We start from the raw sequence: 24750 nt of genomic DNA on the forward strand, positions 1-24750 counted from the left end.
CCGCGCAGAGCTACAGGCCCGGTTCTGGCCTACTCCATAGTCCAGTTCTGACACCCTCTCGGCCTGCGGTGTGTTTGGACGTCATAAGACTAAGAGTCCCTGCCCCAGGCTTGTTGAAAGCAACACAGCCTGTAAGTATGACTAACCTCTCCGTTGCACAACGCCGGGGCCGCTGCACAGCTCCAGGGTGAGTGAGCAGGTTCCTGCAGTTAGTCACACCACCACAGCCCCCACAGCACTGACCCCTGGCCTCCATGATCTAGCGAAGGGGACCCATCTCGAGAGCGGCGAAGCGGTGACAGAACAGACACCATTCAAAACGTTTCCAGGAGAGAGGAGATCATTCAGTCCTTCTATGCCAGCAGCCACATCACTCTGCAACTCACAACTGGTAACCCACTGGAGCCCAGCAGGTGTGAGCCTGGTCAGTACCTGGATGGAAGACTCCTGGGAAAGCTGAGGCTGCTGCTGGAAGAGGTGTCAGTGGGGCCAGTAGGGGGCGCTCTCACCCTGCGGTCTGTGTGGGTCCTAATGCCCCAGTATAGTGACGGGGACACTGTACTGTAAACAGGCGCCGTCCTTTGGATGAGACATAAAACTGAGGTTCTGACTCTCTGTGGTCATTAAAAATCCCAGGGTGTTTCTCGAAAAGAGTAGGGGTGTAATCCCAGTGTCCTGGCCAAATTCCCCCCCCCCCCGGCCTTTACCAGTCATGGCCTCCTAATAACCCCCCTCTCTGAAGTGGCTTCATCCCTCTGCTCTCCTCCCCACTGAGAGCTGGTGTGTGGGGAGAGGACTGGTGCATCATCCTGGTGGGGCTGCACACTGGTGGGGGTGGAGGGGATCCCCCTTACCTGTGAAGCGCTGTGAGTGGAGTGTCCAGAAAAGTGCTATATAAGTATAAGCAATCATTATTATTATTAATTATTCGAGCCGGTTTAGTAGGCAGTAGCTGATTGATCCTGGGATCTGGTCCAGCTGTTTCTGGAGAGGACATACAAGATGCACTGAGCGAAGAAACACACTGCGTTGGTTAAATTGCAAGAAAGGTACAAGCCTATAGTAATACAGTAGATACTATAGTAAAGGCCGCTCTCCCCCTCTCGGCGAGCGGGGCGCAGGGCTGACTGAGGCTCCAGTCCTGTCCCGGACACGCCGGTGTCTTCGGCCGCTCTCAAAGCGCATAGCTCATGGCTTCGCTTCGCGTCTCTCTCCCGGGAGGCGGCAGCGACACTAGCAGCGCGTTTCTTCGTGTCCAAAGCCCCGCTTTTCAACTTCCTTGCGCAACACGTTGTGTCGTTTTTATTTTTTATTGTCGCTGCAGCTCCTCGGTGCGCTGCCGAGGAAACCGCTGTTGCTTCAGCCCGGGGTCGGGGCGGGGAGGGGAGGGGGGTGGCCGGGGGAGGCGGGTCGCTGCGGGGCTGTAGTGCACGGACAGGCATGAGGACATTTTCTCCCAGGTCGTCCTCTGCGGGTAAGGCAGGAGCCGCCGGGCCCTGCGCTGCGCCTTTAAGAGATAAAGACCTCTTCCGAGGCTGAAGTCATCGCCGGTGACGTGGGGGAGGACTCGCAGAGTCCAGCCGGCGAGAGTCCCAGCGCTCGTCCGCGTCCCGCCGAGCCGAGCCGTGGGACTGCCGTGGGGTCGCGGAACACTCCTGCGTGCGCGTCCGGATCCCACACGGGGGCTCTCCCGCAATAGACTGGACAGCCGCCCCGGGGAAGGAGTCCCTTTCTCCGGTTTTTAGCCCATAACTGGGTAGATTATACATTGTATACTGAGCGCCAGGTATCCAGCGTTTTATTTTGTTTTGTTTTTGTTTCACTCGCAAGTAAACTGAAACCGGTGACCTTTGTGAACTGTTTTAATTTTAATGTCAAGTTGGAATAGCTTGTGAACGCCAGTCGGTGTCTCTGGTTTCGGACGGTCATCTCGCACGGTCGGCCGCTCCGGGCGCCCCGCGGCTGCGGGGGACAGGACTCCGGACCCCCGCTATGGATTAATCAGAAGGAAAGAAAGGAAAACGAGCCGTAGCCGACCCGCAGAGGACGCGCCTGGCAGGCGGCGGAGTTGCTGACGACCTGTTACACAGGGACGGAGAGAGGACCGAAGGCCGGTTCGTCCGACACCTCAAGGTGTCGATTTGTAGTAAATCGACTCTTTCTCTTCTCTTATACTGGCTTAGGCTCCGGTTTGCTGGTAGTTTCCTCCGAGTTTGTCTATTTTACCCCCAGCCTGGACAGATACATTTCAAATTCCCGCTGTGTGCGAGCGCGTGTGTTCAACACGTTCCGGCAGGATGAGCAACGGGAACGAGCAGGAGAAACCCCCAGAACCGCAGGCGGACCCGCCGAACCCGACCCAGACCCCGAGCGACGGCAGTGCGCTGTCCTCGGCCGTGTCCAGCCCCCCTCTCTTCCCCCTGCCCGGCCACCCCAAGCTGGAGTTCAGGAGGAACGCGGTGACGGACGACTACAAGGTGTCCAGCCAGGTGCTGGGGCTGGGAATCAACGGCAGGGTGCTGGAGTGCTCCGACAAGAGGACCGGCGACAAGTGCGCCCTGAAGGTACCGTGAGGCCGGTTCGGACGGGTCGGGGGCCTTTTCGGACTGGGCACCGCCAGAGCCGATAGCGCTGCTTTACAAACACGCTGCCTACATGGGGGGGCATGTTATTGTCATCTGCTCAGCGCGTCCCCGGCCGAGACCCAGTTAGCTGGCGCCGGCGATGTAGAAGGAGTTTCCATACCTGCAGGTGGCACTGATGGCACCTCCGTGAGAGCGGAGAGAGGTTATTACAGGCAGCGGAGCCGGGCTCGGTAAAAACAGAGCGCGAGTCGAGGGGAGGTCCCACGGAGGGCGCTGAGGTCAGAGCCCTCGTGGCCGTGTTCGCCGTGCGAGTTTCCGAGGTGGGAGGGGGGTCTGACAGAGTCACTTGCAGAGGGGGGCTTTATTTCCGGACGCCAGGAATGACCCGGGGTCAAGGGTGAACCCGTCGTGCTCCTCGCGGCTCGGCTTAGCGTCAGAATCAGAGCCCTCTCCGCGCGCGTCACGCCGCGTGGGTGTAGAGCCACGGAGCGGGCGGTGACGTCACGGCCGTGTCACCACCTGTCGCGGTCGATCACGTGGAAGGAAAGGTCCAGCCGCGTTTGCTGAAGCTTCCCTGGACTGGGTGAGCGGATAATACATTTGTGCTCGCCGCAGCATCTTGTATACCGCTATCTGTTGTGCAGAGGTTGTCTGAAAGAGGCAGTGACGTGGTTCTTGCAGACATGTCACACAGAGAAGTGAGTGTGCCGGGGGCGGGGCGCTCTCACCAGAGGGCAGGGCCGCGGCACAACGGGGCGTGTCATCCGCAGAAGGGGGCGGGGCGGTTGTGCTACATGGCTGTGCTGTTGTGCCAGGGGGCGTGGTGGCTGCACTGGGGGGCGGGGCTCTTGTCTGTAGGTTATTCCCACTGGAGCAGGAGGAGAGAGGGGTATCATGAGGTGCATTAATCGCACTGCCGGGGTTCCCCTTCAGGGCCTGCAGACGCAGAAAGAGGGGTCCCGCTCGTCCGCTCTGCAGGCGAAGCTCTACGTGGCCCGACTCACTCTCGCCTGTCCCCAGGGCTCTGCCATGTTCCTGACAGGAACGCCTTCCCGAACTCCCTTGAGGAATCTGCCCTTTCGCCTCTGCCAGGTGCTTGGCCAGTTTCCGTCTGAAGGCACTGTGTGACTCCTCAGGGATTGGTTCAGGATTGTGTGCTGCGGAGCTGTGCCCATGCCCCCTGATGGGAAGGAGGTTATCCAGCTGGGATGCGGTGTCATTGTACACACAGCGAACAGGACTGTGGAGCTCGCTGGTTCTTCGGGGCGGTCCGGCTGAAGAGCTTCCTGTTGCCCGCAGTGGTGTGGCCAGGAGCTCGAGAGGGCACAGCAGGGGGAGAGGTCGGCGTGCCAGCTGGGGGTGGGGGGGTGACCCGGCCAGGGTCCAGTCTGAGAGCAGCAAGGGCTGCAGCTGAGAGGAGGCTGGGCAGCCCCCCCCGCCCTGGCGGCTAGCGGGACCCTGATCCCTGCAAGCCGATTCTCCGAAGATCTGCCGAGTCAGCAGCAGCAGTGCGGCTGAGGAGTTTATCCCAGACCCCCACGATCCTCGGTTTTATTTGTGCCCACACTTCCTGAACTGTCGCAGGGGGCCGAGACCGTATCAGCTCTGTCCAGCCGAGCAAAGAATGAAGGTCTAAATAGGAAACTGAAGTCCAAACCCGGAGGAGTCTGTCAAGGCCATGGGTTCGGGGATCAGGGCTCCCTCTGCCTGCAGGCTGCTGTGTGTCCGGTCAGCCCTGTGTCCAGATGTCCTCTCGGGCAGCCCGAGTGACCAGCAGGGCCCTGCTCAGGGCCCGGACGCTGGTGCAGGACAGCAGGAGCGCCAGTGCCACGGGTTCGTCCCGAAGCGGTGCTGGTGACCGCCAGAGCAGGGGGGCACAGCAGAGAGGCTCAGGACCGAACCGGTCTGTAGCCCGGCCGCGGACAGTGACTTTCCTCTCGGCTGCACAGATTTCACAGGTCAGCCGAATTCCCCACATGTGACCGCGGCCCCGCTGAAAGGCGCTCGGGGCGCCAGCCGCCTGCAGAGCAGCAGGAACAGCGCAGCCCCCCACAGCCCCCTCTCCGCACAGGGGCTCACAGCGAGACTCGTGGCGATGAAACCGGCCCGCTGGGTTCTGCAGCTGTTCTGTGTGCGCTGGCTGTCCACCCCCGGTGTCGTGCCGCACTCCTGCCTCCAGAGGAAGCCCAGCTGTGCGCAGGTGTGGAGGTGTGTGTGTTACAGCTCCTACAGGAGCTCGGAGAGGCAGAGCATTCGGAGCTGCTCCCACAGCCCCCGTAGGAATTTCCCATTCCCATAGGGCATGCTGGCTCGCCCGGATCGAGCCCTGTTCCTGGGAAGGCCAAGTGTCCGCCCCTGCCATCCCGTGTGAGCGTCTGGGGGGGCACCCCGCACAGTCACCCCTCCTCTGCAGGGGACAGGTCAGGGCCGGAGTGGGGCTGTGTCTCCTCTCCTTCCCTTCCTCATCCCAGAGGCCTCTGTCCAGTTCTGCCGTGGGCCAGCCTGCAGGCGTCACCCCGGCCCCCCCGCTGGGCCCTTCGCCCCCCCGCCGGGCCCCTCGCCCCCCCCTGGGCCCCTCTCTGCTTCCTGGCAGCCGCAGGGGAGAGGAGGTGATGGAGGAGGCTGCTGTCCAGCCAAAACTCTCTTTAATTAAGCACGGTGAGCGATAGAGCTGGTTAACGGAAGTTGGCACGCGTTCCGGATTTAATCTGGTCTGGAAGACGGCCATCTTCGCGGCTCAGAGCAGGACTCGCTCGCTGTGTTGCTCTTTCCAGCTGGACCTCTGCCAGCCTGCTCCAGCAGCAGCTGCCCTGGCCGCGATCGCAGCGCCAGCGGAGGAGATCCCCTCCGGCCTCCCCTCCATTCTCTGACCGCTTCTTCCAGGTCAGGGTTGTGGGAGAGCCAGGGTCTATCCCAGCAAGCAGCGGGCACAAGGCAGGGTGCGCCCTGGATGGGGCACCAGTCCGTCTCAGCGAAGGATTGAAGGTTTTAAAATTGATTAGTTGATTAATTGAATGGTCTTGCTGTTAATCCAATGTGCTGCCGTTGCACCTGCACAGCAGCTGGAAGCTCACGCGTTAAAGAGCAAGTAAACTAAGTGCCTGGTAGCTGAAGACAAAACAATAAGTCAGATTGTCCTCCTGAGAAGGGTTGGACCTGGAGCTGGTGGAGCTCCAGGCTCTGTGTTCCTGGGAAAGCGATCTCTCCCAGCCCCCCCGGGATCAGGCTGTGTGTTTATAAATATCCTGCCCCCATCCTGACCTCCAGCCCAACACTGAGGGCTCACACAGGGCTCCTCTAGGAGCCCTTACTGGGGTGCCTTCTCCCAGTGTCACTGAGCTCTTACTGGGGTGCCCTCTTAGTGTCACTGAGCTCTTACTGGGGTGCCTTCTCCCAGTGTCACTGAGCCCTTACTGGGGTGCCTTCTCCCAGTGTCACTGAGCCCTTACTGGGGTGCCTTCTCCCAGTGTCACAGAGCTCTTACTGGGGTGCCCTCTCAGTGTCACTGAGCTCTAACTGGGGTGCCCTCTCCCAGTGTCCCTCCCAGAGGCCTGTCTGTGTGGTCAGTGTTTCCTGTGTGCTGGCGCGAGGAAGTGGGTTCTGGAGGAGAAGCCCAGGGCAGTGTGGAGAGCACAGCGGCCCCCCAGCTGGGAACTGCGCCAAAGCAAAGGAAAATGCAGCCTGGATTTTCCGCAATAAACTGGTGGAAGATGATTTCCAGCTCTAAGGAACTCCGGGGCAGGCAGACTGGCTGGGGACTGTGTGTAAACACTGCCGGTGTCTGCCCAGCAACCTCTACAGCCTGAATCACGGCCCGCACCCGCTGCACCCCGCCAGCTGCTCTCTCGTCACGGAAGGAGACAGCGCGCCAGGGCCACTGCCGCCCAGCGGAAAGACCCCGGGAGAGGAGCAGCGCTGGGACAGGCTGGCCAGGTGTCGCTGTCACACTGGGGGGGGCAGGTGTGCGTCGCTGACCCCCCCTCCGAGTCCGAGTGACACCAGAGCTGTGGGTGTTTCCTGTGTGGAAAGATAAACCCCTCTATAAATATATATATATATTCTCTGCTCCCCGGGCCGGCGGGGGGGCTGTGTTTCCTGTGGGGGTGGGGGGCGGTCCAGAAATACCTGCTCGCGGCCCTGCTCCTATTCTGGGAGGAGGGGAGTGTGCGGCCTGTGCCTGCTGTCCCCATCAGTTAGAGAGGGGCATCGCACACACACACCTACATACACACACACACATGCACCCCTGCATACTTACACTCACATCTACACACACACACATGAACACACTTGCACATCTGCACATGCACACACAAACACACACATGCACGCACTCCTACACAACACACACACAAATAGACAGAGAGGGACTCCAGCCCTGGTCCTGGGCTGCCCCAGTCCCCTTTCTTCCAGGTCCCCCACGATTCTGACCATTTGCAAGTGATCAAGTTATTGTTGAGGGAAGTACTTTGCTGAGGGGGGCTCTGTTCTTGGAGAGGTGAAGGATCCTCTTGTCTGTGATCCAGAAGACCCCTGAACGAGTCCGCTTGTCCAGTCAGCTGGCCAGCAGGGCTCAGGTCAGCCGCTCCAGCTCTGTAGACACTGCCGGTGTCGGCCTGCGGGACGGTCACAGAGCCCGGCCCGGGACTCCAGCTGCAGGGGGGCGGTGAGGTTGGGCGGGGGCTCTGATGCGTGGGTGCGCTCTCGCCCACAGATCCTGTACGACAGCCCCAAGGCGCGGCGCGAGGTGGAGCTGCACTGGCGCGTGTCCGGCGGCCCGTACATCGTGCGCATCCTGGCGCTGTACGAGAACATGCACCACGGCAAGAAGTGCCTCCTCATCATCATGGAGTGGTAGGTCTGCCGCTGGCCCCTGACCCTGACGCCTCCCTGATGACGCCCTAACACTGACACCACACTCACACCTCCCTAACACTGACGCCTCCCCGACACCTCCCTAACGCTGACACCTCCCTAACGCTGACACCTCCCTAACGCTGACGCCTCACTAACACTGACACTTCCCTGACACCTCCCTAACACTGACGCCTCCCCGACACCTCCCTAACGCTGACACCTCCCTAACGCTGACACCTCATTAACAATGAGGCCTCACTAACACTGACGCCTCCCTGACACTGACGCCTCCCTGACGCCTCCCTAACACTGACAGCTCACTAACACTGACACCACACTCACACCTCCCTAACACTGACGCCTCCCCGACACCTCCCTAACGCTGACACCTCCCTAACGCTGACACCTCATTAACAATGAGGCCTCACTAACACTGACACCTCCCTGACACTGACAGCTCACTAACACTGACGCCTCCCTGACACTGACGCCTCCCTAACACTGACACCTCCCTAACACTGACAGCTCACTAACACTGACGCCTCCCTGACACTGACGCCTCCCTAACACTGACACCTCCCTAACACTGACGCCTCCCTAACACTGACGCCTCCCTAACACTGACGCCTCCCTAACACTGACTCCTCATTAACAATGAGGCCTCACTAACACTGACACCTCCCTGACACCTCCCTAACACTGACACCTCACTAACACTGACACCTCCCTGACGCCTCCCTAACACTGACGCCTCCCTAACACTGACACCTCCCTAACACTGACGCCTCCCTAACACTGACACCTCCCTGACACCTCCCTAACACTGACGCCTCCCTAACACTGACGCCTCCCTAACACTGACGCCTCCCTAACACTGACACCTCCCTGACACCTCCCTAACACTGACACCTCACTAACACTGACGCCTTCCTGAGGCCATTCTTGACTCGCACACACGCACAGCTGACCCTGAAGCCACTCTGACGCCATCCCGACCCCGACACCACTGATGCCAGACTGACTCCACTCCGCCCTCAGAGCTGCCCCAGCGTGGTTGCGCCCTGAGCCATCTCGCGCACAGCCAAGGCAGCTGTGTGAGCAGGTAGAACAGGGGGCATACCGGGGCAGGCGGGCCCACTGCTGTGCTGTTTGTGTTTCAGTATGGAGGGCGGGGAGCTGTTCAGCAGGATCCAGGTGCGGGGTGACCAGGCGTTCACTGAGAGAGGTAAGGGTGAGCCAGGCCTTCTTTCCTCTTTCACAAGGACAACTCGTGTGTCTTTTTTTAAGACAGTGTGCACCTGTACAGACATAGCAAGACATGTTTTCAAGTTTACATATTGCAGTATGGGGCAGGAAACTGTGTGAAGCATCAACACAGTACAGCAGAGCTACCATCCAGCGTGTCCTGAGACAATAGGAGGAGTGCAGGAGCAGCACAGTGTCCTGAGACAGCAGGAGGAGTGCAGGAGCAGCACAGTGTCCTGAGACAGCAGGAGGAGTGCAGGAGGAGTGCAGGAGCAGGGCAATGTCCTGAGACAGCAGGAGGAGTGCAGGTGCAGCACAGTGTCCTGAGACAGCAGGAGGAGTACAGGTGCAGCACAGTGTCCTGAGACAGCAGGAGGAGTGCAGGAGCAGCACAGTGTCCGGAGACAGCAGGAGGAGTGCAGGAGCAGGGCAATGTCCTGAGACAGCAGGAGGAGTGCGGGAGCAATGCATTGTCCTGAGACAGCAGGAGGAGTACAGGTGCAGCACAGTGTCCTGAGACAGCAGGAGGAGTGCAGGAGCAGCACAGTGTCCTGAGACAGCAGGAGGAGTGCAGGAGCAGCACAGTGTCCTGAGACAGCAGGAGGAGTGCAGGAGGAGTGCAGGAGCAGGGCAATGTCCTGAGACAGCAGGAGGAGTGCGGGAGGAGTGCAGGAGCAGGGCAATGTCCTGAGACAGCAGGAGGAGTGCAGGTGCAGCACAGTGTCCTGAGACAGCAGGAGGAGTACAGGTGCAGCACAGTGTCCTGAGACAGCAGGAGGAGTGCAGGAGCAGCACAGTGTCCGGAGACAGCAGGAGGAGTGCAGGAGCAGGGCAATGTCCTGAGACAGCAGGAGGAGTGCGGGAGCAATGCATTGTCCTGAGACAGCAGGAGGAGTACAGGTGCAGCACAGTGTCCTGAGACAGCAGGAGGAGTGCAGGAGCAGCACAGTGTCCTGAGACAGCAGGAGGAGTACAGGTGCAGCACAGTGTCCTGAGACAGCAGGAGGAGTGCAGGAGCAGCACAGTGTCCTGAGACAGCAGGAGGAGTGCAGGAGCAGCACAGTGTCCTGAGACAGCAGGAGAAGTGCGGGAGCAGCACAGTGTCCTGAGACAGCAGGAGGAGTACAGGTGCAGCACAGTGTCCTGAGACAGCAGGAGGAGTGCAGGAGCAGCACAGTGTCCTGAGACAGCAGGAGGAGTGCAGGAGCAGCACAGTGTCCTGAGACAGCAGGAGAAGTGCGGGAGCAGCACAGTGTCCTGAGACAGCAGGAGAAGTGCGGGAGCAATGCATTGTCCTGAGACAGCAGGAGAAGTGCGGGAGCAATGCATTGTCCTGAGACAGCAGGAGCAGTGCAGTGATGTGAGATGTCAGTCATTCAGCAGGTGAGAGGCGGGAACAGATCTCAGGATCAATAGGTACAGTGTCCACAGGCGAGCGTGGAGCTGGTGCTGGAGTGTTGTTGTGCTGTGTAATAATTTTCTTTCTGTCTTCCCCCAGAGGCATCGGAGATCATGCGACACATCGGCACAGCCATCCACTACCTGCACCACATGAGCATCGCTCACCGAGACGTCAAGGTGACACGTCGTTCTGCGAATGCGTGATCCTGTGGTTGTGCAGTGGCCACCAATAATCAATCAGATTACTTTATTTTCAAGCCCTGGAAGAAAGGGAGTTAATTCCCACTCCCACCAACAAAGGAGGTGACACATTTATGAGGAAGTTGTCTGAATGTGTTTAATGACCAAAAACAATGGCCTCTGGGGTCAGAGGTTAGGGGTCAGGAGACAGGAGAACACAGACTATATGGCCCTGGGCTATATATCCAGGTTCTCCCTGTCTCTCTGCCTCCTTCCCTCGATCTGCCGGTGAAGCTGTGGACTTCTCCCTGTCTGATTCCCAGCCGGAGAACCTGCTCTACACCACGAAGGAGTCCAACGCTGTCCTCAAGCTCACGGATTTCGGCTTCGCCAAGGAGACGACGCTGCACAACTCTCTGCAGACGCCCTGCTACACGCCGTACTACGTTGGTGAGTCGGCAGGAGGGAGACGTCTGTGCGTCTTCCTGTCCGTGTTTCAGTGGCAAGCACCCTTCGTGTCTGAGTCGTGAACACGCGGACTATTTTATCGCGGGCGGCAGGGGGTGTGGCAGTGAGCAGTGCTCCCTCATAGCTCGTAGGCCCTGGGTTCGATGGACCGCTCTGTGTGGAGTGTGGACACGTGATTCTCCACAGGTCCACGAGGGTGCTACAGTTTCCTCACACAGACGTGCTCCCAGCATGCATCCTGGAAGGGCTCCGGGCTGCCATAACCCTTACTGGGAACAAGTGTCTTTCTGATTGATCAATATGATCATATTGACTCATTTAGATTTCGAGAAAGGTTACAGGCGAGAGGAGGCCTTTTGATTTATTAGTTAATTAATCCATGGATCTCATCCGACTGTTTCTTAATGGATTCCAGAATATTGGATTCAACAACATGGCAGGGTATCTTATTCTAGACTCCCAGACCCCAGCGCTTCACAGATTTGCATGTTGCGTCTGTTTCCATACATTGATCTAATGGATCTACCTGCGTGTGTTTCAGCTCCGGAGGTGCTGGGTCCGGAGAAGTACGACAAGTCGTGTGACATGTGGTCCCTCGGCGTGATCATGTACATCCTGTGAGTGCTGGCGTGTGCCCCTTGGCGTGTGACAGGCGTGCGCCTGAGATCAGGCGTGTGCTGGCAAGAGTTCCAGCTGAAGGGATTGCATGGAGGAGTGATTTTCACAAACCTTGCCAAGATATTCAAGCCGTCAGCCAGAGAGATTTGCTGCCTGCAGGAGTTTCACACTGACGTGTTCTGTTAGCCCTGGATGAGCCCATTTCTCTTCTGTAAAAAGTGTTCGGCGATGTTAAATGTAGTCTTGTGTCACTCCTCTCTCTCTCTTTTCCCAGGCTGTGTGGATTCCCTCCATTCTACTCCAACACCGGTCAGGCCATTTCTCCCGGGATGAAGCGCAGGATCCGAATGGGCCAGTACGAGTTCCCGAACCCGGAGTGGGCTGATGTGTCCCAGGAAGGTACAGCACTGCCTCCCTGCCCCCAGCCCTGCCTGTCCACAACCCCGCCCACAACCCTTCACAGCCACACCCACCCCCAGCCCCATCCAACAACCCGCCCCCAGCCTCAAACCCACCCCCTTAGCCCCACCCCACCTCCCAGCCCCTCCCTCCATATCCCCACCCCAGCCTCAACCCCCCCCCATAGCCCATCCCCACCTCCTAACCCCTCCCACCATAGCCCCGCCCCAGTCCCCCAGCTCCACCCTCCATAACTCCACAGCCCAGCATCGATTTCAACTCGTACAGAGAGAAGATAAGCGAAAGCACAGCAGACGCTGGCCGTGGTTTCTGTCTGGGTCCTACCCACCCTCTGTAGCTCCAGGTACACAGAACCAAAGCAGCCTTCAGTGAAGCCTCTTCCTCTCTCCCCAGCAAAGCAGCTGATCCACCAGCTGCTGAAGACGGACCCCAGTGAGAGGATGACCATCTCGCAGTTCATGAACCACCCCTGGATCAACGTGAGTGTCCCCCTTAATTCTCCCAGCACCCCTTATTCACAGGCAGTGAGTGTCCCCCTTAATTCACCCAGCGCCCCTTATTCACAGACAGTGAGTCTCCCCCTTAATTCACCCAGCGCCCCTTATTCACAGACAGTGAGTCTCCCCCTTAATTCACCCAGCGCCCCTTATTCACAGGCAATGAGTGTCCCCCTTAAGTCACCCAGCGCCCCTTATTCACAGGCAGTGAGTGTCCCCCTTAAGTCACCCAGCGCCCCTTATTCACAGACAGTGAGTCTCCCCCTTAATTCACCCAGCGCCCCTTATTCACAGGCAGTGAGTGTCCCCCTTAATTCACCCAGCGCCCCTTATTCACAGGCAGTGAGTGTCCCCCTTAAGTCACCCAGCGCCCCTTATTCACAGGCAGTGAGTCTCCCCCTTAATTCACCCAGCGCCCCTTATTCACAGACAGTGAGTGTCCCCCTTAATTCACCCAGCGCCCCTTATTCACAGGCAGTGAGTGTCCCCCTTAATTCACCCAGCGCCCCTTATTCACAGGCAGTGAGTCTCCCCCTTAATTCACCCAGCGCCCCTTATTCACAGACAGTGAGTGTCCCCCTTAATTCACCCAGCGCCCCTTATTCACAGGCAGTGAGTGTCCCCCTTAAGTCACCCAGCGCCCCTTATTCACAGACAGAGTGTCCCCCTTAAATCACCCAGCGCCCCTTATTCACGGCAGTGAGTGTCCCCCTTAAATCCGCCCCCCCCCCCTCCTCCGTCTGTTCTGAGCGTGCTGCAGCTGTGCCCTGGAGGGGTGACGGACTGGCGCCCCCTGCTGTCTGTTCTGAGCGTGCTGCGGCTGTGCCCTGGAGCTGTGAGGGACTGGCGCCCCCTGCTGTCTGTTCTGGGCGTGCTCCGGCTGTGCCCTGGAGCTGTGAGGGACTGGCGCCCCCTGCTGTCTGTTCTGAGCGTGCTGCGGCTGTGCCCTGGAGGGGTGACGGACTGGCGCCCCCTGCTGTCTGTTCTGAGCGTGCTGCGGCTGTGCCCTGCAGGTGTAACAGACTGGCGCCCCCTGCTGTCTGTTCTGAGCGTGCTGCGGCTGTGCCCTGCAGGTGTAACAGACTGCCTCTCTGTCTTCCAGCAATCCATGGTGGTGCCGCCCACGCCGCTGCACACCACGCGCGTGCTGATGGAGGACAAGGAGATGTGGGACGACGTGAAGGTGGGTCTGGAGGGCAGGAAGTGATGTGTTCCTTCCTGTTCCTCTCGCACTGCAGGTGGTTTGTGTTTCTGAATCAGGTTGGGTTTCCATTGAAGGGCTTGGTCAGCAGGGTTAAGGGACACTTCTTTATTGCAGCTTTTGGACAAACCTGCACTGAGCCTGTGACCACCCGGGACCACAGTGGACAGTGTTTGAAGGGGTGAAGTCAGGGCTCCTGCCCAAGTAGGGGTTCAGGCAGGGCTTGTGGATCCAGAGAGAACGGAGCTGCTGGCCTGTGATCTACTCCCAGTTTAAAAGGCAGCAGGTCAGGAGGGTTTAAGCTCCTGCGGTTTCACAGTACAGCCACTAGAGGGCCATGATCTTACCAGCTTGCCTCTGTTCATTTTTTCTATTTGTCTGGCAGCCACCTTGTCCGGAGGGGACTCTAAAACACACGGACACAGGAATACAGGAGTGCTGAGATGAGAATGTGCTTTGTCCCTGTAATCAACTCCCACAGTCCAGCATCAGGAGGTGCTGTTTAGTTTCACCCAGTGTTTGCTAATAGTGAAACGTGACAGCGATAACGTGGTCTCTGTAGCCTTTAAGGTCCAGGGAGAGAAGGGAGAGCTTTGCATGTTCTGCTGGCACTGTGGCCCTGGGGGTGTGCAGCTCAGTTCCAAGGTGACCTGGCAGTGAAAGGAGCTATATAACCCCCAGCGGACCTCACCGCTGCCTGTCTCCCCAGGAGGAGATGACCAGCGCCCTGGCCACCATGCGGGTGGACTATGACCAGGTGAAGATCAAGGACCTGGACACCTCCAGCAACCCGCTGCTCAACAAGCGCCGGAAAAAGGCGGCAGCCGGAGGGGGCGGCAACACCGTCTGTAACAGCCAGTGAAGAAGGGGGAGCGGTGGAGAGAGGAGGGGGGCGCAGCACTGTGCGGAACAGTCGGGGGGAGTCCAGGATGGGGGCGCCAGCGGCTGTCGGCACAGCAGCAAGAAGACTCCGGATTACAGAGGACAGAAGTCGGAGAGCTCTGGGCTGCGGACGAGCTTGTAACAGTTGAGCTCCTGTCCGTGTGTGGGCTGAGCTGGTCTGTCTTCTCGGCTGCGGGGCTGCGGGTGTCTACGGGGCTCCTGCGCCCCCCCCCGTGTACCCCCTCTCCACACCCCGATCTACAGAGCCCCCCCCCAGGAGGCGAGATGAGTCTCCCAGCAGCACCAGCACACAGCGCCGGGCAGGGCCCAGCCCCGGCACACCTCAGAGACGATCCGTTTTATTTTTATTGTTTCTGCTCCTTTTACAGAAATAAAACCCCTAAAAAAAAACCAAAACATTGTGGTGCTTTTATTTCACTCAGCTGCTGGCTGAGCCTGTCAGAGGGGCAGGGGTGGAGAAGCAGGAGGTTTACCCAGTGAAATACTGATCACAGCGGGGAGGAACAGCCAGAGGCTGAGAGGAGAAGAGGAAGCTCAGGAAGGAGGAAGCTGCTGGGGCTCGGCTCGGGCGTCGCCAGCGCTGTGGGCTGCGGAGGACAGGGAATTTGCATGCGGAGGCGGGCTGGGAGAGGACCTGCTGCCGCTGCGCCATCCAGTCTGCGAGCATGGAGCCCCGGGCGGACGTGAGGGTCTTCAGCCAGCTCCTGTCCCTGCGGGAGAACGCGCTGCTCCCCTCTCTCCTCGGACACAGCTGCTCCGTGAGTCCGGCCGCTCTCCGCTCTCCGTTCCTGCCGCCGCCGGCGCTGGCGAGCTCTCGCGCCCAGTCCAGCCGACGATGGATTTAATTCTCATTAAGAGACGGGTGACCCCCTCATGGCTTTTGAGCGCCAGAGGTGAGCAGGCAGCGTGAGCACAATCGCTCATCCGATCTCAGAGCCGGGAGTCTGTGCTCGGTCAGTTGTAAACACGCTCCGGGCCAGGGGGTCAGTCCTGCAGGGCTCACCGGACCGTCCAGCTGGCAGGGGGTCAGAGGGTGATGCCCCAGGGGGCAGGAGGTGCCAGAGGAGGGCGGTGCAGAGACGTGACTCCCTCATGCTCGGAGGGCAGCTGTGGTTTACCACAGTAAGAGCAGAGGAAAATGGATCCAAGAGCAGGGAACTCAGGACGAAGGACGGAGAGGCAGGTCAGGGTGCGAGGCAAACTGCTGGCTGTAGTTTCAAGCACGTGTGTGATTTATTGGTTTATTGGGACTGACGCTCCTCAGGGCTGTGGAGCACTGCTGTGAACGGGCTGGGCTGCTCTTCTGGGGCGTTTTGCACAGGAAAGACGCTATATTCATGATTTGTTATCTGAGATGACTTGTTGTCTCGCTGTTGCTCAAGAAAGACGCGCAGTCGCTTCCTCTCCCAGCACGCGATGTATCCAGTGACTCGCACTGCGGGGTGAGCAGAGCCCAGCTGGCCCAGCTGGTGGTTCTGCCTCTGTCACCAGGAGCTCGCCCTGCAGTGGGGACGGCGCTCCGGAGCAGCGAGCTTCAGAAGAGCGTGTGTGATGAGCCCTGGCTCATGTATACGCAAATCAGCTGCTGTCTGCGGGCCCTGTGCTCTCGTGCACACAGAGGCTCCTTTCATCAGGCTGGAGCTCAGCCAGGACACTGGGGTTAGTGCTCACGACATCTGTGGGGTCCACAGGGAGGCAAGACCTCGTCCCAAGAACAGCGTCCCCTATATCTCGATGTAGCAACACTGGCTCAGAGGGGAAAGAGCCACCTACTAGCCCACCAGCTCCACCACCGATCGGGTCAAGACTTGCTTAGCTTTTGAGATCCGATCACGGCGGTACAGTGCTTGCACTGAGCAGTAATGTTGCTCTCTTGCCCGTGTGTCTGTGTGTGGGCAGTTTGTGCTGACCGGTGTCTCTGTGTCTGTGTGTCTGTGTGTGGGCAGGCGCTGCGCTGACCAGTGTCTGTGTGTCTGTGTCTCAGCAGGTACGGGCGTCCGCAGTGGTCCAGCTGTGGCTGGCGCTGCCCGAGGACAGGGCCCACTGGAGCTGTGTCCACTGCGGGGTGGTCTGCCTGGTCAAGGACCGTGGGCAGCGCTCCTTCTTCCTCCGCCTGTACAATGTGAAGGTCAGTCTGTGGGTCTGGCCCTGTCCTCTCTCCCTGTGTCCGTGATCTGCACCGTATTGTGCAGAGTAACAGGTGCTGCAGTGCACAGTGTTCTGCGATTCATCCTGTACAGTTCTGAGCTCAATACTCAGTGCTACACTGTGCTCAGTGCTCAGGCTTCTATGTACAGTGTTCAGTGCTCTGTGCCATGTTGTGTGTAGTGCTAATTGTGTTGTGCTGTTTTGTCTACAGTGCTCAGTGCATGCCATTTGTAGTCTTCACTGTGCTGTGTTGTGTGTTGTGTACAGTACTCAGTACTTTGTTGTGCGCAGTGCTCAGTGCTGTGTTGTGTGTTGTAGAAGTGCTCAGTGCTGTGTTGTGCGCTGTGTACAGTGCTCAGTGCTGTGCTGTGTACAGTGCTCAGTGCTGTGCTGTGTATAGTGCTCAGTGCTGTGTTGTGCGCTGTGTACAGTGCTCAGTGCTGTGCTGTGTACAGTGCTCAGTGCTGTGCTGTGTACAGTGCTCAGTGCTGTGTACAGTGCTCAGTGCTGTGTTGTGCGCTGTGTACAGTGCTCAGTGCTGTGCTGTGTACAGTGCTCAGTGCTGTGTTCTGTTTTGATCAGAAAGGGAAGCAGCTGTGGGAACAGGAGTTGTATCGCCCCTTCAGATACTCAACCCCTCAACCGTATTTCCACACCTTCCAAGGAGACGTGAGTGCGCCCCTCTGCTTGTTCTCTCAGTCTGCTCCTCCTCTCTCCCCTGTGCTCCTCTCTCCTCTGTCCTCCTCTCTCCCCTGTGCTCCTCTCTCCCCTGTGCTCCTCTCTCCCTCTGTCCTCCTCTCTCCCCTGTGCTCCTCTCTCCCCTGTGCTCCTCTCTCCCCTGTGCTCCTCTCTCCCCTGTCCTCCTCTCTCCCCTGTGCTCCTCCTAGTTGACGGTTCTGTCTCGGAGACAGGCTGGTCTCCCCGGCCCTGCAGCACTGCCTCACAGACACGGGGCTCCGGCAGGCCAGTCCTGGGTGCACCCCGGGAGGGGGAGCCCGGGTGCGAGGCCGAGCGGTCCCGTGGCTGCTGACGCTCTGCTCTTGGGGTCCCGCGCCCCGCGTCTCGCCCCGCAGCTGTGCCAGGCCGCCCTCAACTTCGCGGACGAGGGGGAGGCAGAGAGGTTCCGCGCGGCGGTGGGGCGAAGGATCAGACACGACGAGAGGCGGGGCGCGGAGCACGGTAAGACCCACGGGGACCCCAGCACACCCCAGCGCTCGGACCCCGGGGACCTGCATCCCAAGTGAGGTCTCAGGTTGTTCCAGGGACCAGCAGGGAGTGACGTGAAACCTGCAGGCTGACAGGCATGAAGACCCCAGTCTGAGGAGCACAGAGGCGCAGGAGGCTGGGAGGTCCTGACCAGCACCCCGTTTCAGCTCAGCCTTGCACCCCAATATTAACTGTTTCAGGGCTGCACTAACACACTCTCATCACACACACAACACACTAACTCGTCACACACACAATATCCTCCAGGGCTCCACTAACACATTACACACCCAACACAACACACTGACACACTGCAGTCATACAGCACATGAATGAACGACCTGTCCCCTTCTGTCCTTCCACGGGAGACCGACTCCAGCACCGGGCCCCACAGGGCAGGTTCACACACGAGAGGGGGCCTTTCGGCCGGTCTGCCTCGTCTGCGGCTTCAATTCGGACAAATTCAGACCTGTTCAATTTTCGGTGCCCGCTGGGTGTGAGGTTGCGGCACCAATAAAAAACGAAAACGAAACCCAGACACGTATGCAAATACTGCCGAGGAAGATCAAGGGCTCTTCTGTGTGACTGAAGCAGAGACCTGGAATCGGATTACAGGGAAAGGCAGGACTGAGGCCACAACCGGTTTTGTGCTTATTTCGACCTTAGTGGAGATCAGGTTTCGCAAAGGCTCAGTCAGAAAGTCGCCTTTCACAACTCCACCCCGGCGAAAGAAAGAGCCGACCCGCCGTTGACATTAAAGGGGCGCGTCACCCGAAGCAATCAAGCGGCTTAATTGAGGAAGTGACGTGACTTAATTGGGGAAGTGACGTGTCCGCCGCGGCTTGAAAGGAGAGAGGGCGGGGTCGCGCGCGCTCTCGTTTGCTGCCCGCCGTGTCCGTCCCTTCGCGCGCCAAATGGACTTCTTGAGAAATGTGGTCACACTCGGTAAAACTGCCCATTTGTTGTTGTTGTTGTTGATTTTTAAATATGCGGTATAAGTTTTTTAAATGGGCGAACCCCTGTGTGTGTTAGTGCTGTATCCCAGCCCCAGGGGCGGCCGGGGCTTTAAGGAGGGCGGCTGTGTTCACTCCGCTGCTGTCGTGCAAGCGAGCGAGCGGGGCTGCGCTTTGAAAATGCGGGCCAAGCCGAACCCGAACCCGAACCCGAGCCCCGGCGGTTCCTGACGCGCGCGCGCTCGTCTCGCCCCGCAGACTCCCCGGCCTCGCGCCTCCCGATGACCCGCGCGCACACCCTGGGGCCGTCGGCCGGCCGCCTCTTCCGCAGGAGACTGACCAAGGCCGACATCGGCCCGCCCACCGGCTTCCGGCAAGTGCGCCCGCCGCCGCCGCCGCCGCCGGCCGAGCTCCGGGTCGCCGTGTCCCACACCCCGCCGCCCCACGGCGCTGCTCATGCCTGTGGTTTTCCGCGCCAGCGTCCTTGCGAAAGGACCCCGTCTCCCCGCCTTGGGGTGAGGGGTGCGCGCTGCTGTCGGCTGGGGACGGAGGTCCTGACGGAACGTGTTGTCTCTGCAGGCACGTTGGACATGTCGGCTGGGACCCGGAGACGGGGTTCGATGTGAGTACTGGCGCCTCACAGCGGTGAGGTCTAGCGGTGTCCGCCTGTAGACTGACCGTGCGCGGTCTGCGGCAGGGTTCTGCAACAAGTCTGTGGCGTTCTGATTCTCCTTCTGTGTGGAGTCTGCGCGGTGTTTTCTCCCAGCGCCGCGCCGGGCTGTCCAGAGTCCTTGCTCCAGCTGACTGCCCCCTGTCCCGCCTCAGGTCGGTCACCTGGACCCGGCGCTGCAGAAGCTCTTCCTGAAGGCCGGGGTCAGCGAGCGGGACCTGCGGGACAGGCTCACCTCGCGCATCATCTACAGCGTCATCGAGCGGCGGGGGGGGCTGGAGGCGGTCCGGCAGGAGCTGCGCGGCAGAGGTGTGTCCCCAGGGGGGGGCTCCGTGTCCGGGCGCTCCTCGGAAACCGTCCCGCCGCCGGGTTCACCCCCAAGGGATCCTAAAGCGCCTCACGTGTGGGTGGGGTCCCCCTGCAGCCCCACTGCACACGGGCCGGGGAGAGAGAGGCTGCTGCTCCGGGTCAGTGGGCAGGGCCGGACGGTCCCGCAGCAGACTGGGCCGTTGGCAGAAGATGGTGTTACACTGCCGGCTCTGTTCTTGGGCACTGGATTCTAGTCCGGAGGGGGAGACCTGCTCTGGACCTGCTGGGCTCCCAAGCAGCGGCCCTGCGGTTTTGCCCAGGGGCCTCCAGTCCCAGGACCGACCCCGCCTTGCTGGGCGCCGCTGTGGCGAGGGTCTGGAGCCCGCCGTTGTATCGGAGAGCCGCGCGGGTCCAGGCCAGCGTCTCCGTCTGCCCCCCTGCCGCTGTAAGAGCCCCTCTCCTCCCCCCCCAGGTCCCCCCGCTGCGCCGGCGCCCAGGCTGGGCTGCGCCCGGGCCGCCACCCCGCTGACGCTGATGAAGGGGCCCCTCCCGCCGCTGCCCCGCGCCCGCAGGAGCCCCCGGTCCCTGATCGCGCGCAGCCGCAGCGGGCGGGACGTCCCGCTCCTGCTGAGGACGGGGTCGCTGCCGGCCCTGCCCGCGGCACGGGATGCCATCCCCCCCCCCCCCAGCGCCCCCGCCCCCCCTCCCCCCCGCCTGCCTGCGCCCCCCCCTCCTCCCGCCCCCCCGCTGCCTTCCCTCCCCCTCCCCCTCCCCGATTCCCGGCCGGCGCCCCCCCAGCAGCCCGACCCCCCCAGCTCCTCCATGATGGACCAGATCAGGCGAGGCATCGCGCTCAGGGAGGTGAGCAAACCTCTCTTCACCTAATAACTCATTCCCGACACCCCGATAGCGCCTTTCTGGCCGCTCCACTCAGGGCTCTTAACAGGTGATGGGGATCCCCTCCGCACCCCGCACCCCACACCCCAGCTCTCAGTGGGGAGGAGAGCAGAGTGATGGAGCCAGTTCAGAGAGGGGGGTTATTAGGAGGCCGTGACTGGTGAAGGCCGGGGGGAGATTTGGGGCGCACTTTTTCTAACGTGCCAGCAGGGGGAGCCACAAGTTTACAGCTCCGCCTGTTAAGAAATGAGATGAATGTGTGTTAAAGTGCTAAAATGGGTTATGAGTTGTTGACGGGACTAGGCGCGTGCCCCCGATGCCTTGCGCAGGGGGAGGGCCGCGTCTCCCGTCTCCGTCTGCAATCGGCCGGCCCCCCCTGGGTGCTGCACACGGGGGGAAGGGCTGATGTAAGCAGCCATGTGAGTGTGATGAGGGAGCCGTGTGGTGTAACACTCCAGCCCACCCCAGGCCTGTGTAGATTAGTCTTCCACGCAGCGCTGGGTGTGTGCCGGAGGATTAGACTTTGGCAGGGAGGGTCAATGCGGAGGTCAAGATTCCCTGTGCCCCCGGTCGCCTGTCCCACACCGCACTGCCGAGACTGTGGCCTGGGACGTGCCTGGGACATGCCACATTCCGGTTTTCTGGTTGTTTTTTCTCTTGGAAAACCTCCGGAACCACATTCCTCTGGAACGGTCGGGGGGGTCGCGGTTTCGGCAAGAGATCCCCGTCCCAGCTCGTGCCCTGGCTGCTCCGCGCCGCCGCCGCCCCGGTGCGCAGGGCGAGCCTCGTGCCCGGCGGGGGTGGCGCTGGCGCGAGCAGCTGGGGCGCGTGGTCGCGGACGGTCCTGTCCTGCTCTTCCAGGTGTCCAGCAGGCCGGGTGAGGACGGCGCGGCCGCCCCGCCCGCGGAGCCCGGCAGCATCGTGGACGCCCTGAGGGACGCCCTGCTGAAGCGCTACGACGTGATGTACCCGGCAGGTAAGACCCCTGCGCCCTCCTCCTCCTCCTCCCCGGGCTGCGGTTCGGAAGAAGCGACGCTCGCTCGACGGGCGCAGAACCGGCTGTCGACTGTCCGCTGCGGGAGAAGGTGGAAAAAACACGGAAATGCGTTTAAAACTCAGAACAGGAGGGCGGGGGGGGGGGGTGCTTCTTTACATTAAGGGTGGTGGGAGTGTGGAACAAGAAACCCATCCTTTTTAATTGCAGTTGATACCCTGGCGTCTTCCAGCTCGATGAGGTCTTCAGACCAGTTAACTCGCAGCCTCTTGTTTCTGGCCCTGTGTTACTGTTCATCTCGTTCTTCCATAGCGGCCCGTCGTCTTGCTCCCCCTGGATCAGTTTATATTTGCACCGCATTTTAACCGCTGCATAGGACTTGGTTTTTTTTTTGGGTAGTTGCGAAAGGCTGGCTAACTTTGTTCAGCGCCCCTGTCCAGTTCTGGAGTTCCAGCTGTGTGTGTATCCTTCCTGGGATCTTTGATCCCTGATTATAGACGGTCCCCCAGCTGAGACCTGAACCCTCTTAGCCCTGCCCGGGGCCCCAGACGTGCAGACTGGTGGCCTCTTGAATCGGCGCGCGTGCAGTACTTCTGTGTGGCCTGCAGGGGTCGCTGTTCTGGTGCCTCTGCTCTGCAGTCTGTCCGGACCGACACCCTTCTCTCTGCTCGCACTAACCACACCTGTGCTCTTGCTCGGGGTGGCAGATGAAGACCTGGACGACTTCGATGAGGACTCCGATGGAGAGGAGTGGTCTTAAAGCCCTTATCCACGGGGCGGCGTTCCATGTGGCTCTCAGTTTTCCCATCTGGATCTCCCACCCTGCTGCTGCTGCTGCTGTGCACTGTGGGACTGTGTGGCTTCTCTCTGAGGAACAGTTTGGCTTCTGAGTGGGTTCAGCGTTCTGTCTTCCAGGGTTGTTTCAGCACTTGACTGCGTTCTTGAGCCTCTGAGGAGACTCTGTTCAGAAAGCAGAGTTAACGGCTTTAAAAAAAAAGCTGGTTTGAAATGGGGATGGGGGGTTTCTCTCATATTTATACAAATGCAGCTCTATTTTCACTTCAAAGTTTAAAGGATTATATTGAAAGAAATAAAGATGTATTGTCTTTTTCTCGATGTTCAGCGTTGTCATTGTTTCGGAAGACGGTCCTGCGTGTGCTGGACTGGTGGGGGTAGTTTGGGGGGTCAGACTCCTGAACGAGCTGCGTAGATAGACTCTCTCTCGCCTTCGCCGAGCCCTGCTGAACCTCTGTCTGGGCCTCCCGGCTCGCCGCAAGCCCACTGTGGATCGGAGTGTCACTTCATCTTAAATCCCTTACTTGAGGAGCTTAAGCTGAAATCCTTCAGGCTCTGTTCTCTGGGTGGGCGAAGCTGATCTGCGGATTTGATAAGATCACTTTATTGGCCCTATACAATTTCTTCACATACCACAGCTTGCTCTCCATGAGACACGCAGACAGAGAAGCTTGGGGTCAGAGCGCAGGGTCAGCCATTTATACGGCGCCCCTGGAGCAGTTGGGATTTAGGGCCTTGCTCAGGGGACCAAAAGAGTAGGATTTCTCTGCCGGCCGCGGGATACGAACCGGCAACCTTCCACCCACTGATCCTCGCCCACAGAGCCACTGCCCTGCCCTTTACTGTATTACAGCGAAGCTGTTTCCCCTGGAGCTCAGCCCTTATCAGTCCAACTGATCCAGTGAAAAATAAGGACAGTTAAAGAAGGATGTCTGGTTTGATTGGTTGATAATCGCTAATTGATCCAAGAATCCCATCCCAACTCTTTCTTGAAAGAAGCTGGGATATCTGCTTTAACATGGCTTGTTCCACACCCCCACCTCCCTTTGTGTAAAGAAGTGTCTCCTGCCCATTAGTTCTGAATTCTCTTCCCTTTACTTTCCCACTTGTGGCCTGTGACGTCCACTGGGGATGGGTCTCTGTGGTTAGAAAGGAGCCTCTTGCATGACTCGCGTCTCAGCTGTCGGTCCACACGCCCCCCTGAATCAGAACCCACAGCAGCTGGTGACCTCTTGCTGCAGGAAGGTCACGGGTTCGAGCCCTGGTCAGCATGCCGTCGTGGTGTAATGACCAGTCACATGGGCTCGTGTTTTTTATTGCCCTATTTCTAGTGCAGCCGATAGCAGTCAGGCCCCGACTTTAGCTGCCCTCTCGGATGCCTGGGGGCCTCCTGTTCCGCGCGGCGCGTGCGGTACGAGCACCGGCCCGGCTCTGAGTGCGGCGAGGTCGCCGCTCCGCTCTGATCTCCGGCTGTGGGGGCTGTCCAGCCTGCTGGGGAAACTGGCTGCTGATTAACAGAGCACCTGGCTGCTGTCGTCAGCGCTATCGGCAGGGGAAGGAGGTGGAGGGGAGGCCCGGGGCGATGTCCTGGATAAGCCCCAGCGTGACCGGTTTCTGCAGGGTGCAGCCTGGCGGTTCTGTAACACTCGGAGCTGACCGGTCCACATGCGCGCGCTGGACTTGGGGCGGCTCTGAGGGGGCGCCGGGTGTGTTGGTGCTGCCCTGGGGCAGAGAGCGCAGAGGCAGGGCGGGGGTGGGGCCCGTCCGCGAGCTGGGCGCTCGGCCCTTTCGGAGGAGTGCGCTGCTCTGGGGGCGGGGACAGGGCCGGCGTTTCCTGCGGCGGCTTCTGACCGACAACATGTTCACCTCCGAAACACACGAGCGGGACAGAGATCGGGCTGAGCTTGGGAAGAGGGCCGTGGCTGGCTGGTGTGAAGCGCGGCCAGTGCGCGGGGCTGTCCGGTTGTGCCCGGGTCGCCTGGCGGGTTCACGCTGCCTTCGGGCAGCAGACATCTTGCAGGGCACCTCCTGTGGCTCGAGAGGGGAGCCCAGCTCAGCAGGTGGTGTGCACAACAAATTCTGCTGTTTATATAGTGCCTTTCACTCCCTGAGGATCACACTGCGCTTTATGGACAGGAGAGGACCTGTACACAGCAGGTCAGGGGGACAGAGAGAAAGTGCTGCACCAGGTGGATTAAGGGGGTACGTTAGGAGGTCAGAGTGGGCCCTGGGGTCACTGGGAGCCCCTACTGTTGCCCCGACTAGCAGCCCCGGGATCTTTAATGACCCCTGGGAGACTGAGACCCCTGGGAGATCTCAGTTTAATGTCTCATCTGAAGGACAGCGCCTCGTCCAGCACAGCCTGGGGGTTGTGGGGCTGGGTGCTGGAAAGTGGGGTGGTGG

General features: G+C 59.8%; 2 protein-coding genes across 2 annotated transcripts; both read left to right on the forward strand.

Annotated features, from left to right (window-relative positions):
• The first annotated feature begins 1420 nt into the window (after positions 1–1420).
• On the forward strand, positions 1421–14771 carry mapkapk3 (MAPK activated protein kinase 3). The gene is made up of 10 exons (XM_069189621.1): positions 1421–2564; positions 7300–7439; positions 8603–8667; positions 10186–10265; positions 10592–10718; positions 11278–11353; positions 11629–11753; positions 12168–12253; positions 13374–13454; positions 14182–14771. Exons 1-10 carry the CDS (start codon positions 2298–2300, stop codon positions 14332–14334), a joined length of 1200 nt encoding a protein of 399 aa, XP_069045722.1. The 5' UTR covers positions 1421–2297; the 3' UTR covers positions 14335–14771.
• Positions 14772–14958: 187 nt separating this feature from the next.
• Positions 14959–22663, forward strand: LOC107077439 (actin nucleation-promoting factor WAS). The gene is made up of 10 exons (XM_069187839.1): positions 14959–15133; positions 16360–16503; positions 17106–17192; positions 17597–17763; positions 18543–18674; positions 18941–19304; positions 19508–19661; positions 20134–20522; positions 21420–21534; positions 22260–22663. The coding sequence occupies exons 1-10, from the start codon at positions 15041–15043 to the stop codon at positions 22310–22312; spliced, it is 1698 nt and encodes a 565-aa protein (XP_069043940.1). The 5' UTR covers positions 14959–15040; the 3' UTR covers positions 22313–22663.
• Positions 22664–24750: the final 2087 nt, after the last annotated feature.

The sequence above is a fragment of the Lepisosteus oculatus genome, chromosome 4, assembly GCF_040954835.1.
Source record: "Lepisosteus oculatus isolate fLepOcu1 chromosome 4, fLepOcu1.hap2, whole genome shotgun sequence".
Taxonomy (NCBI): Eukaryota; Metazoa; Chordata; class Actinopteri; order Semionotiformes; family Lepisosteidae; genus Lepisosteus; species Lepisosteus oculatus.

Excerpts from the sequence above, each read along its gene's own strand:
- mapkapk3 (XM_069189621.1), top strand. The coding sequence starts at position 2,298 with ATGAGCAACGGGAACGAGCAGGAGAAACCCCCAGAACCGCAGGCGGAC. Across the intron at positions 10,719-11,277 it reads CTACACGCCGTACTACGTTG|CTCCGGAGGTGCTGGGTCCG; the intron begins GTGAGTCGGCAG and ends CGTGTGTTTCAG. Across the intron at positions 12,254-13,373 it reads TGAACCACCCCTGGATCAAC|CAATCCATGGTGGTGCCGCC; the intron begins GTGAGTGTCCCC and ends TCTGTCTTCCAG.
- LOC107077439 (XM_069187839.1), top strand. The coding sequence starts at position 15,041 with ATGGAGCCCCGGGCGGACGTGAGGGTCTTCAGCCAGCTCCTGTCCCTG. Across the intron at positions 19,305-19,507 it reads ACCCGGAGACGGGGTTCGAT|GTCGGTCACCTGGACCCGGC; the intron begins GTGAGTACTGGC and ends GTCCCGCCTCAG. Across the intron at positions 19,662-20,133 it reads GCAGGAGCTGCGCGGCAGAG|GTCCCCCCGCTGCGCCGGCG; the intron begins GTGTGTCCCCAG and ends CTCCCCCCCCAG.